Source organism: Naegleria gruberi, assembly GCF_000004985.1.
Source record: "Naegleria gruberi genomic scaffold NAEGRscaffold_42, whole genome shotgun sequence".
In the NCBI taxonomy this organism is placed as follows: domain Eukaryota; phylum Heterolobosea; class Eutetramitea; order Acrasida; family Naegleriidae; genus Naegleria; species Naegleria gruberi.
The window spans coordinates 311,981-324,693 of record NW_003163285.1 but is presented as its reverse complement, the minus strand read 5'-3'; the positions used below and the strand labels follow the sequence as shown (position 1 = coordinate 324,693).

At 33.8% G+C, this 12,713-nt stretch overlaps 5 protein-coding genes and 1 non-coding gene across 6 annotated transcripts; 2 read left to right on the top strand and 4 right to left on the bottom strand.

Annotated features, from left to right (window-relative positions):
* Positions 1-20: 20 nt before the first annotated feature.
* Positions 21-2,806, bottom strand: NAEGRDRAFT_83248 (peptidase family M1). The gene is made up of 2 exons (XM_002674049.1): positions 1,720-2,806; positions 21-1,646 (listed from the first exon to the last, which is right to left on the bottom strand). Exons 1-2 carry the CDS (start codon positions 2,580-2,582, stop codon positions 38-40), a joined length of 2,472 nt encoding a protein of 823 aa, XP_002674095.1. The 5' UTR covers positions 2,583-2,806; the 3' UTR covers positions 21-37.
* Positions 2,807-3,299: 493 nt separating this feature from the next.
* On the top strand, positions 3,300-4,469 carry NAEGRDRAFT_51218 (uncharacterized protein; the record flags this gene model as incomplete). The annotated part of the gene is made up of 1 exon (XM_002674118.1): positions 3,300-4,469. One exon carries the CDS (start codon positions 3,300-3,302, stop codon positions 4,467-4,469), a length of 1,170 nt encoding a protein of 389 aa, XP_002674164.1.
* A 279-nt stretch (positions 4,470-4,748) lies between these two features.
* Positions 4,749-7,533, top strand: NAEGRDRAFT_80753 (uncharacterized protein). Its single transcript, XM_002674117.1, has 4 exons — positions 4,749-5,382; positions 5,467-6,224; positions 6,277-6,632; positions 6,686-7,533. The coding sequence occupies exons 1-4, from the start codon at positions 4,793-4,795 to the stop codon at positions 7,481-7,483; spliced, it is 2,502 nt and encodes an 833-aa protein (XP_002674163.1). The 5' UTR covers positions 4,749-4,792; the 3' UTR covers positions 7,484-7,533.
* A 200-nt stretch (positions 7,534-7,733) lies between these two features.
* On the bottom strand, positions 7,734-9,370 carry NAEGRDRAFT_51216 (uncharacterized protein; the record flags this gene model as incomplete). Its single annotated transcript, XM_002674048.1, has 3 exons — positions 7,734-8,499; positions 8,578-8,815; positions 9,022-9,370. The coding sequence occupies 3 exons, from the start codon at positions 9,368-9,370 to the stop codon at positions 7,734-7,736; spliced, it is 1,353 nt and encodes a 450-aa protein (XP_002674094.1).
* A 490-nt stretch (positions 9,371-9,860) lies between these two features.
* On the bottom strand, positions 9,861-9,933 carry NAEGRDRAFT_t486. The gene has a single exon. It is a non-coding gene; the product is annotated as a tRNA-Met (tRNA).
* An 87-nt stretch (positions 9,934-10,020) lies between these two features.
* Positions 10,021-11,946, bottom strand: NAEGRDRAFT_51215 (uncharacterized protein; the record flags this gene model as incomplete). The annotated part of the gene is made up of 1 exon (XM_002674047.1): positions 10,021-11,946. One exon carries the CDS (start codon positions 11,944-11,946, stop codon positions 10,021-10,023), a length of 1,926 nt encoding a protein of 641 aa, XP_002674093.1.
* Between the last annotated feature and the right edge of the window lie 767 nt (positions 11,947-12,713).

Genomic DNA, 12,713 nt, shown 5'->3' with positions numbered 1-12,713 from the left:
ATTGATTAAATATTTTAAAATTTGAAATATCACTAGTTTATTCTATTTTATTTAACCAATTAACAATGGAAGGAGCTGAACGAATACTCCATGCACTATTGAGTGAAATAGTTTCCTTAACTTGATTGACAGTTCTCAAGATGGCACTAGTAGCAACCTTGTCTAATTCGTCTTTAATTTCTGAAACATGTTGTGGATTCAGTGAACTTTCAGTGAATAATTTGATGATTCTTCCAAATAATAGTCCTGCTTGGAATTTTTGTCTAATTGCTGCATAATTCTTGAAAAAGAATCTCCAGAGCTTTTCATTTGCTTTTGGATTTTGTGATAGACCCATTAACATGTACGAAATATCTTGAGTGAGAACAGATCCGTCAAGAGTTCTATTGATTGTTTCATCAATTAATTGTTCATTTGGAGATTGGCCAAGACATTTCAAAACTCTCACTTTTTCCTCAGTTAAATCCGATGTTAAATAGACATTCAAAACTTGTTTGAAATCTTCCTCATTTCCATATTTTACAACAGCTGAATATACTACACTTCTCAAATCTGGAATTAAACTTGATGGATCAACCTTGAATTGAGCAAATTTTTCAAATGCCTTTTGTACAGTTTCCTTGTCATTGTAACTAACAAGATTTGAGAATACAAGACTTCTGGTCATGCTTCTCAAGTGGCTTTCGTTTTCTTGTTGAGTCCAACCAAGATCATCTCTCAAATGAAGGAAAATACTTCTTCCAAGTGCTGCAAATTTTTCCAATGCTTGGCTTGATTCATGTTTGATAAGATTTTCAATAGTGGACAAGCAGGAAGAAACAGTTGTCAGGACTGTATAGTTATCTTCTAAGGAATAGGCTTCAAATAATGATAAAACTTGCTCAATTGGCACAAGACCACTCTTTGAGAGGGTTGTACTTTCCTCTATTAATGCCATTCTATCAATTGGTGATAATTTCTTCTCCTTGATGGCGACCTTCAATTTGCTATAATATTCAGAGCTTTGATAATTGACGCGATAAAATCCAATTTGATTCTTGTTGAATTTGATCCATTTGGAAGAGGCGGGAATTCTCAAAATCATGCTCTTTTCATTCATGGTTTCTTTAAATTCTGTAATTGAATTATCACTATTGCACAAAACATAGGAAATAGGAATGTACCAAATGGTTGAATCCTCACTATCCAAACCTCCATCTTCCAAATATCTGTTTTGTGTTAATGTTAATACCTTTTCGTTACCTTCCAAATGTTCCTTGATGGTTACAACAGGATAACCTGAGGAATATATCCAACTCTTCATCATGGATGCTGCATCAACATTGAGTGATTCTTTCAAAGATGTCCACAAATCCTCAGTTTTGGCATTGGAAAAGGCATACTTGTTCAAATAAGCAATAATTGCCTTTCTGAATTGGTCAATACCAAGCCATTCAATTAACATTCTAACGCAACATGAACCCTTACTATATGAGATGGCATCAAAAACTTCATCGATTTCTGCAGTAGAATTGACTGATACTTGAATTGGGTGAGTAGATCTCTTTCCATCCAAGTCGAATGCTCTCAAAAAGTCAGCATAAACGAATTGTTCCCAAACGCCCCACTCAGGGAAGAGATTATCAATAGCAAAGTATTCCCAATAACTATAATTTCCATAAAACATTATTTCAAATAATTGATTGTAAATATTAAATACAGTAGGCCATTAATACATACGTAGCATAACTCTCGTTTAACCACAATGATTCCCACCAAGCTGGAGTAACATGATTTCCAAACCATTGATGTGATACTTCGTGAGCGACAACAATGGAAACATTTTGCTTGGCAGCCGCAGAGGTATTGATTGGATCAACAAGAACAATTTGCTCTCTGAAAGTAATTAATCCAAAATTTTCCATTCCACCAAAGCTCAATTGAGAAATTCCAATCATGTCAAGTTTAGGCAATGGATATTCCACCTGGAAATACTTTTCAAAAAGGGCCAATACCTTAGAGGTAACTTCAAGTGAGAAGAGACCCTGTTCCTTCTTTCCAACTGGAGTATAGACACGAACAGGAATTGGCTTGGATGTTTCTGTACAAATAGTTTCAACATAATCAAAATCACCAACAATAACAGCAACCAAATAGGTTGACATTGGAGGAGTTGGAGAAAATTTGTGAAGATTACTACTTTCATCATAATCATCCACTTGAATGCAGTTCATATTGGACAGTGCTTTGTAATTCTTTGGAGCAACAAGTGAAATCTCAAAAACTGCCTTATAAATTGGTTCATCCCAACAAACAAAGCATTTTCTAGCATCGGCAGGTTGAAATTGTGTTACTGCAGCATATGATTCAACACCATCTCTGACATACTTTGATCGATAAAAGCCATTCAACTTGTCATTCAATTCTCCTCTGAATTTCAAGTGCAAAAACATTCTAAACACACTCAAATCATCAACCTTGATATTTAACTGATTCAAAATTTCATCTAACGACTTTTCCAATACAAAACTAACAATTCCAAACTCTTCATGAAAATCAATTGATTTAAATTCAACCCTATGACCATGACCATCTCCGATCATTAAAAAGGCTTGATCAATTTTTAATTCTTTACTATTCGTAACTATACGATCAATGGATTTTAATAGATTATCAATACTATTAGTATGATCTGATGATAATTCTTGTGGATTAATTTTCAATTCAATAGTTTCTTCACCATCAAATACAAAATTCTTCAAATCTGGATTTAAGAAAATTTTATATCGGGTAGGAAGGATGGTGGATGGCAAGGCATCAATTCTCTTACTAGTACTACTTGTTTGCATTTTTTTTAAATATTATAATTTAAATATTAAATATTATTAGTAATATTATTAATATTACATTGACCATTAGAAGAATAAGAGATAAACAAAATAGAATTGGATCTCCGTAGCACTTGTTCTTAATTTGTAAAAATTCCTATGGCCATTAGGAAACCCGCGAGGTAATTCCATAATTGGCTGAGCCACAATTTGGAAACAATGAATCCCTCACTTGCCCGAGTGAGTATCAATTTAAATCAAGAAATGGCACAGAAAGCAAACAACAACTCTTTAAAAAACATCTCAACATCTCATTAATAGTATTCACCCATAGTAGTACTAATATCTCACTAAGCTTAATACAAAATTATTATCATCTCTCTCTTCTAATAGTAGTAGTGGTGGGCATATAACAACTAAGAATAACAACCGATAGTAGAACTAACTTTTGAAACTCGTATGAATAGTAGTACCAACAATATACAATACATTATGAAGGCAATTATTATTGAAGATTATGCTGAATTTCCTGATTTTAAAATTGTGCAAGATCATCCAAAACCAAAGCAAGATGCTCTGAAGGATCATCAAGTATTGGTCCGAGTCCATGCAGCTGGTATTAATCCTGGCGATTGTCATATGGCTTCTGGGAGAGTCAAAATGGCTGTCAAGCTCAAATTCCCTTGTGTTTTGGGATTGGATGCCAGTGGTGTTGTGTCAGCAGTTGGTAAGAAGGTCACCCAATTCAAAGTTGGTGATTTGGTTTGTGGTGGAAAGGCAGGAGCCAAGACTGGTACGTTTGCTGAATATTGCGTCTTTGAAGATCATGATTTGATTAAGAAACCAAAGGATATGGATTATAATAAGGCAGCTGCTTTTGCAACAAGTGGTGGAACCATAATCGATGCCTACAGACAACATCCACTCGTAGAATCTTTGTTGAAGAAACACATAGCTCATCCAGAAAAGATGAATGAAAAGCCAAAGGAAATGGAAGATTTCAAAGTATTGGTCATTGGTGCTTCTGGTGGCACGGGAAGTATTGCTTTGCTATTCGCCAAACATTATTTGGCCAAATATTTCAATATCAAAGTCTATGCAGTGTGCTCAACAAGAAATGTGGAATATGTGAAATCGTTGGGAGCTGACGTTGTCATTGATTATACACAAACCTCTGCTAAGGATGGCACTCAAGAGAAACATCAAGAATCCAGTGAATTACCATCCATTTGTGAATTGATTAAGGGTGAGAATGGAGATCAATACATTGACTTGGTAATTGACTGTGTTGGAGGATACTACTTTTACGATGATGTTTGCCAACATTTGGATTGTAGAAGAGCTGACTCTCATGTAGTTTATAGTAGTCTTGTGCCACCAGGTCCTGCCGAATTAACTCTTTCTACATTGATCAGGACTGGAATTTATATCAGCTCTAACAAGATGAAAGCCTGCTCTAAAAAGTATCCAAAATACAATCTGATACAATATATGGGTAAGGCACAGAAGGAATTTGACTTGTTGATGAATAGAGTGTTATCGGAGGGAAATTGCTTTAATTTGATCAAGATTACCACGTTCAAGATGGATGAAATTAAAAAGGCTCACGAAATGGTTCATTCGAAGAGAGCTATTGGCAAGGTTGTTCTTTCCATTGAATAATTTGTTCCAATCACATCATGATGTGCAATAAAAACAAGTGTAAATAGTAACAGCTTGAAGGCTTTTTTTATTTTAAAACTTTAATTTTGATTTAAGAATTTCAAATAGTGTAACGGTAAGTTTCACCGCTTAAAAAAACGCCTCAAGAGCTCCTTACATGTGGTGGATAATTTCATTATCATATAACAATAATGCACATTTCAAATAATGTAACCAATAGAATCTTCTCCGAAGAGGAAGGCAATTTGTAAATCTTCCAATCAAAAAAAACAAAATATCATCATCAAACTCTTCATATAAAGGAATAAACAAGAAACAAGAAGATGATGATGGATAGTACATCATCCAATCCTCATGGAGTATCTCCCTCCATTGCCAACACTGATTATCATTCCTATCAAGAGCCTTTTGATCATCATACTTATCATAATTCATCATCGTCATCATCATCGGCCTACTACGAATCAGCCAGTAATAACAACAAGGTAATAATTGATAGTAATCATCATCACCATCATCATCACGATGATCATCAAAAACCTTGTCCATCACTGAATCAATTCCTTACCCATTCCACTGAACAAGATGATTTACACTTTACTGTTCGGGAATATCTCACCAATAGAAGAAGGAGAACAACAAGTTATGGAATGTGTTGTGTTTGTTTTAATGGATGTGAAGGTTTGGTAGGACATTGTATACCAAAGAAGATATTCTATCATTTGAGTTCGTGTTGCTTGAGGATTCCAGTGGTTGACCTGATTAATGAGAATGTGTTTTATAGATTTGTGGTGTGGTTTCTGTTTGCAAGATTGTACTTTAGTGCAATTTATGTAACACGAGTTTGGCAGTGGTTTGCTGATGATAGAATGGATAATATTATTGTAGGTTGTGATTATATTGGTGATACTAGGTAGGTTTTCAAAATATTTGACAGGATTCGAATAATATTTATTTTAAATAATTTGGAAAATAATTATTTAAATAATTTTAACAGTGGAGTTGCAACAATTTCATTAATGGCTGGATTTATTCTATCAGTTACAGTATTGAATAATGCAGTTCAAATGCCGTTTTGGAAGAGAATTTGTACTTTTCTAATAGTTATACTTGCTTTAGGATGTGATATTACACAAACTATATGGTCAATTAATTGCTACCATAATAGTTTGTTCTCAATTGAAATCATACCTAGAAGTTATCCATACTTGAATCCAGGACAGACCAATTTCACTTTTGTGAATATTACACACATGATAGAGTCTCCAAAAGATTTTCTCGATTTTCTCAATTCCACTTCAAAGAATATGATTTACAATATTCAACAATCGCAATACCAGTTTATTTCTGGTTTTTTAATTCTTCAATGGATACTTGCTTTTGGATCAATTTTCATGATTGCTCTCTTACTCATCTCTTCCATTGCTCAGGTCTATACCAAATTCAAAATGAAGGATTGGTTCAATTTTTATCGACACAGATTGTCGAGGTATTACTATCATGTTAGAACCTTGTTGAGAAATATTTCAAAGAAAAAGCTCAAACGATCATTTGCTTACTATGCAAATAAGAATAGCTCAACTGATACTAGTGCAATCTCTACATCATTGAGCTCACTAGAAACGGATGAAATTAAAGATCGATTAGATGAAAAGATTGAAAGATATTGGGAAAATAAGAAAAGAAGTGTTTTCAGAAGAATTATTGTAATTCCATTGCTGAAACTAAAGTATTACGCCAAAATTAAATGGATTGGTAGGTTTTACTTTAATAAGTTAATCATGATTATTTATTATATTGTAAACAGTTCTGAAACGAGCTTTGGAAAATTATTCAAGAGAAAAGTGGTCTAACTTCTTTTTCCCATCAAGATTTATTATTGGAATGTCATCTGCCTTGTTGATTAGCTTACTCATTGTGGGAACTTTCTCTGCCTTCTCTGTTCATGTCATGTATTCTGCCATTAACATAATTTATTTATTGTTGACTACCTTGTTTTGTGTCTTGTTTACGAACAACTCGGATTCATGTCAAGCTACTATTACCAACATACTGATTCCAGCATTCAAAGTTATTGAGGTAAATTATTACCTTTCCGTGGTAATTACAGTCATTACCATGTTCTCAATTTCTTTATTGATTGCCAAGAATTATAAGAATCATGTAAGTTTTCTTTCTAACAATATATTGTTAATAATTATTCCAAATTTCAACAGATGGATTCATATAGAAATGGAACTCTTCAATTTTCACTCAAATCTCAATCAATTGTCAAAGCTTCCAGTTATCCTGGCTCACAAGCAGCTCACTATGCAGTAGCAACAGCTGTTTACTTCTTCATCATTTATGCAATCCTTCTTATTATTGGATTTGTATGCTTGTTCATTAATGAAATTTTCTTCGGTATTGGATTTTTATTCCAGAACGGATTGGAGCTTATATTTCGAATTGTTTCCTTCCTTTCAGGTAAACTGATAACAGTGGCAACTGTATTCGTTTTACGATTCATCTTTTTGAGAAAGAAGGGAACTTGGCTTGTTCACACCAACGTTTTTGGATTTATGGATTTGTTACTTATTGTTGCCAATTATTTTTACGGTTTCTTGACTGCTGTAATAATCAGCACTGTGAAAACTGTAATTTTTGCATTAATTAATTATGTAAGATTGGATTCTCCATCAAATCCAGCATTCCATACCTATGCTGGTATGTTGAAAGCTGATGCTCATCATGCAGATCCAATCATTAATGTGTTTGCTGACATTTTGAAAAAGAAATCAAGAGAAAAGGAAGAGAAAATGCTAAATACTCTCCAACAAGAGCCACACTTGACCTTAAATGAATTGCAGACCAAATCGAACACTTTTCAACAGCCAAAATTGAAAAATTACTTGAAATTAATTGCACTATTATCCAAGAATCAACAATTGGCTCAACATAGAACCTCAATGACTTCAGAATTTTTCGAAGAAGAACTACACGAAATTAAGAGAATCAAATTTTTGAAGAAGTAAATCACAACACTAGAATTCAAGATTCAAATAAAAGAAAAACAGTTGAAATCAACATTAATCTCCTTCAATAAAGTTTCTTCAAGTTCCTTATTTTATCCAAAACAAAATGGAATTGCAAAAACTAAAATATTGGTTAAACAATTATCTGATATTAATCATGGATACAAAACCAATTTAAATAATGAAAAAGAAAAGAAAGATTTTCCAGAAAAAATCCCTTTCTAATAAAAAAAATTCACAAATTTATCCATTATTCCTCATCAGCAGCTCCACTATCCGTCTCAACATCCTTCTTTCTCAATGGTTTCTTCACAATTGGATGATTTTCTGGATCTGTCACTACACAAATCGATGGTTCAAATTCCAATTCCTTAAAATCAAATTCATTTTCAATTTTCCTTGCATAATCCACAAATTCTCTGTAATGTTCCCATAGTGAGGCCTTTCCTAGTATGCCTCTTAGGTCACTTCTATCTTCTGGGATGTATTTATCCAAAATTCTAAATAAATGTCTCTTAATATTGTTGTGATCTGGTGGGAAATGAGTTTTACAAATATTGACATACTTGTCTGAAATGTCGAGTGGATGGACGAATTGACCTCCATTGAATAGAGCTGGATTTTCTAAGAGGCCTTCACCACTCATGACTGCATCCACTCGAGTATATTCCAGACAATCTTGCACGTCCTGGAATGTACGAATATTTCCATTGGCAATCATTGGAATTTGTGGAAATTGTTCTCTGATGGCTCGAATGACAGTCCAATCAGCATAATTTTGATTGGCTCCTTTCTGTTCTCTTGTCCTTCCGTGAACACATAACACCTGAGCACCAGCATCAACTACTGTCTTGACATAATTCATGGTCAATTCCAAATCTTCGAAAATTCTAATTTTTGCAGTGACTGGCATTGGTAATTCCAAATGGGCCTTGTTGATGATTGAATGAACAGTTTGTAAATCTTCCATAAGGAATGATCCGTATCTTCCTCTTCTGGCAATTCTTTGTGGACATCTTTCGAATATTTCATTAAAATCCAAAATATTAATTACATTTTTGGTAAAATTCCATTGAAATTCATTGAATACTCACCCCAAATTCAAATCTATGGCGCTAATTTTCTGTTTACTCAAATCCCAAACACGTTTTCCACATTGAACAAAAGTCTCTGGATCATTAGTGCAGAATTGAGCAAAAACTGGTCCTTCCAAATCAGGATTAAATTGATAAAATCTAGCTCTATATTTCTTATGGTATGCAAAATACATGCCATGAAACATGGGTGTATAGGCAAGTGTAGCTCCATATTCCTTTGATAACAATCGAAATGCTATAAAATTTACACAAATTTACACAGAATTTCCACAATTTTCATTAATTTCCAATCAAATTCAATCAAATTGTTATTAATTCCATCAAATTTCCATCAATTTCCATTCAAAATTCCACAATTCAACGTCAATTCCACCAATTTCACACCCAATTCCAATCAATTTGTTAAATAATTACACAAAAAACTCCATCATCAAAACATACCCATTTCACTCTGATCCACCATCGGAGCCACCACATATTTCGGAGAACCAATCGACCTCCAAAAATCATAATATCCCAACTTTCCCTTCTCCTCCTTCTCCACTTCAATTTCTTCATCAACTTGTTTATCCCAAGCAAATTCTTCATCCTCCTCCTCTTTCATGCAACTAAATTCTTCTTCATTTTCCATAAAAGACTCGGAAACATCACAACAAACACCTTCCGAATCATCAGAATTAATTAATGTTGATGCATCTGTTGTATGGTTCAATAGTAGTCTTTTTCCTGTTGTTGTTGTTGTCAATGATGAAGAAATTGCAAAATCTTGTTCACTTTCACGTTGAATCATTTTTTTCAAGAGTTGAGGAATAAATTCAACAATTTATTGCAAGCTGTTGATTTCCGAATGGTAATTGGAATGAAGATATTGATGAATCCTGGTTATCCTTATTGGTTTAGAATAGGGAATTGACTGAAGAATACTAGTAATTAGATTTTTGAAACGTGAGCTTGTTTATTTATAGATTTAAAAAAAATGTCTCAAAAGTCTGCATCCACCAGTGCCAACAAATCAAAAACCAATTCTGATTCGAAAAAAGAAGGTGTTGTTTCCAAGGAACAAATGGATAAACTGGACGAAATATTAAATGTTTACAATAAGAATAATCAAATGTTGGACAATATGATTGCAATGAGTAATGAAATGATTGATGTTGGAAGTCAATCGGCTTCTAGATTGAAAGGACAATCGGAAAGATTGAACCATGCAAACAAACAATTAGATGACATGGGATCTAAAATTAAAAAATTATAAATAATTTAACTCAAATGAAAAAAGTTGGGGTCTGTGAGGATCGAACTCACGACCTTAGGATTATGAGACCTACGCGCTACCGACTGCGCCAAGACCCCTACACATTAATCATCAATATTCATGTGTTGTTATTAAATAAACCCCTTGAAGGCTAATGATTTTTTCCCAAGTCAGACAATCATCATTTAATCAAACTTTATTCCATTCAAACTAAAGGTACTTTCTCTCTTGTTGGATCTTGCCATTTTTCTCTTTTGCGATCTTTCATTCGATAACATTCTCAATTGTAAATGAGTCAAATTTAAATGGCTCAAGTCTGGAAGGAATGTTGGTGGTGTGACGAAGATTCGAATCTCTTCATTGCCAATATTTTCAAAATCGTCATTACTAGAATTCAAAGGAGAATGGTGTCTAGTTGGAGAGGTAATTGGAGATGAAACACCTCCTTTATCCTTTTGTTGATGTTTGTGAGAAAACATTGACAACACGTCTCGGTGATTATCAAGAGTGACACTACTCCTCAAATCAATCTTCATTTCCTTACTCTTTTGATCGGTATTCATTAATTGTTTTTGTAATTCAAATCTATTGAACATGGCCGGTGGTGTGTCCATCATTACCATGTCATCTTCATCATACAATTTTGAACTCTTCTTTGGAGACAGTGCAACACTTCTCGAGTTGACACTAGTTGATCTGTTCTTTGTTTTTATAGGATTTGTGAATTTAAATGGTTCTTCCACTGATCTAGTTAGTGAAGAGCTGTATGCTACCTTGACTGAATTATCTGAAATGATATTTGATTTGGATTTTCTTCCAATAGCTAAATCGTCTTTAAATTTTTCCAATGTAAGAGATTGAACCAGTGGATTTTTGGTTGCAGAAAGAGGTCTAGCTCTCTTTAATTTATCTTTAGAAATTGGCGAAGACGTAGTCGGGGCAGCATTCGATATTTTACTGATCTCAATGGTTGGTTTGGGTGTTTCTTTTGAGATTATTGGTGTGGATGTTATAGTTTCTGGTGTTGTGTTAGATGCATTAACAGATGTTGTTGATGATGGTTGGATGAGTGTAGTTGGAGAAGAGCTAGTTGCAACTCCTGATGTTGTTGATGATGGTGATGGTGAAGATGAGTATGTAGCTGATGTGGTATTGTACGATGATGAATGAGAAGGGGATGTTATCTTCTCTTTAGGAGATGAAAAAGCGCTGCAATTGCTTGAAGAGGTCTTTGAAGAGCATGTTGAATTGCTTGGACTACGGGGAGGTAAGCTTCCATGATATGGATGCATGTAAATTGCCTTTGAATCATCTTCAATATCAGTAACGGTTGGACTAAAAGCAACTACTGGAGTAAAGGTTTCCTTACTAGGTGGTGAAGAATCTTTTTCTTGTTGATTAGAATTGGTTGAGGAAAGTTTGGAGGGAGCTCCCTTTTGTGAAGACTGAAATGGATCAGGGGGACTTATTTCACTGTGGTTCTCTGAATAGAATGTTTCATTCGATAAGGAGGTTGTTAATTTCGGCGAATTCGAATCCTTACTATTAGTGGGTATAGAATTCTCTCTTTGAATTTTTAAAGGTGGTTGTGGTGATGTTGCTGTTGCTTGAATTTGAGGCAACACAACGTGCCCTCTTCTGGTTAGGTCTGCATCAGGCAAACAATCATCAATAGAAGTTGTTAGGAGTGTTTTCTTGTTGGTGGTGGGAGTTGGTGGTGAATTAAGCATCACTCTACTACTAGTCGGTGAAGCAATTTGTGATTGCTGTGAATGATTAATGTGTTGCAAATTATAATTGGGCGAAGAATGATAATTATCATCCTCATGCTGAAGTCTATGGGTATTTAATTGTTGGGTATTATTCAGCTGAAGGGGTGGCTTATTCGTTGAAAAGACAAGCTCATCAACACTGTTGTGGACATATTTCGAATGTTGTGGTGAAGAACAACTAGTTGAAGGATTGGATAAATTCAAGGACTGTGTAACATTCCCAGAGTAATGTTCTTGTTGTTGAGAGTGTTTTTCATAATGATGAGCTGAATGTCTTTTATGTTTCCTCACCACCATTAAGGATGGATTGGTGTGAGTGATGGATGTGCTAGAGCCCATTATTTCATTATTAATATTTGGTACTATGTTTGTTCATTGGAATTTATCGCTAAATTGTTGATGTTAGTATGCTCCTCATTAACAAAGTCTATTGACAATGTCTGTACTAGGTTGTTGTGGTGTTTTTTTAAGGTCCGTAAAATAATAACATGAAGAATAAATAAGGAAGAAATTGCATAAGGGAGATCAAATCAGGATGTTGAGTAGGGCAATGTTTTAATTTGTCGTTTCAATATTTGGTTATTGTATATTGAGGTCCAATAGATGCAATATTCCATATTGTTATACTTTTTTGATGATTGTATTGTACTATTTGTATTTAATTCATCTTTAATGTAATTTTAAATAATTCTTAATATTATTGAGAAATATGAAAATGTTAAGATCGGTGTTTTTACCTCGTTCAATTTCCAATTAGTTAATTGCCAAGTAAGAATAAGGAATATTACCTTAGGAAGAATTTGATTAAGGATTAAATAGGCTTATAATTATACCATGTGTTGTTGTAAGGAAACATTACTTCCTTCATCAACTTCATGATTAATATATTTTTTTTGAATTGTTTTTAGTGTTCGTAAAAGTTACCTTAGGTTTAACAATTCATTTTGGCGCCAAAGGGTACAGCGATTTTGAATTTGAGGTAACGAATCATGATCAAGAACATTGAACTATTGAAATATATCAAGAACATTAAAAGGAAGTTAGTCAGCAATGATCATGTTCTATTTCAATCCATTTTATACATTACTTACTGTCGATGATCAAAT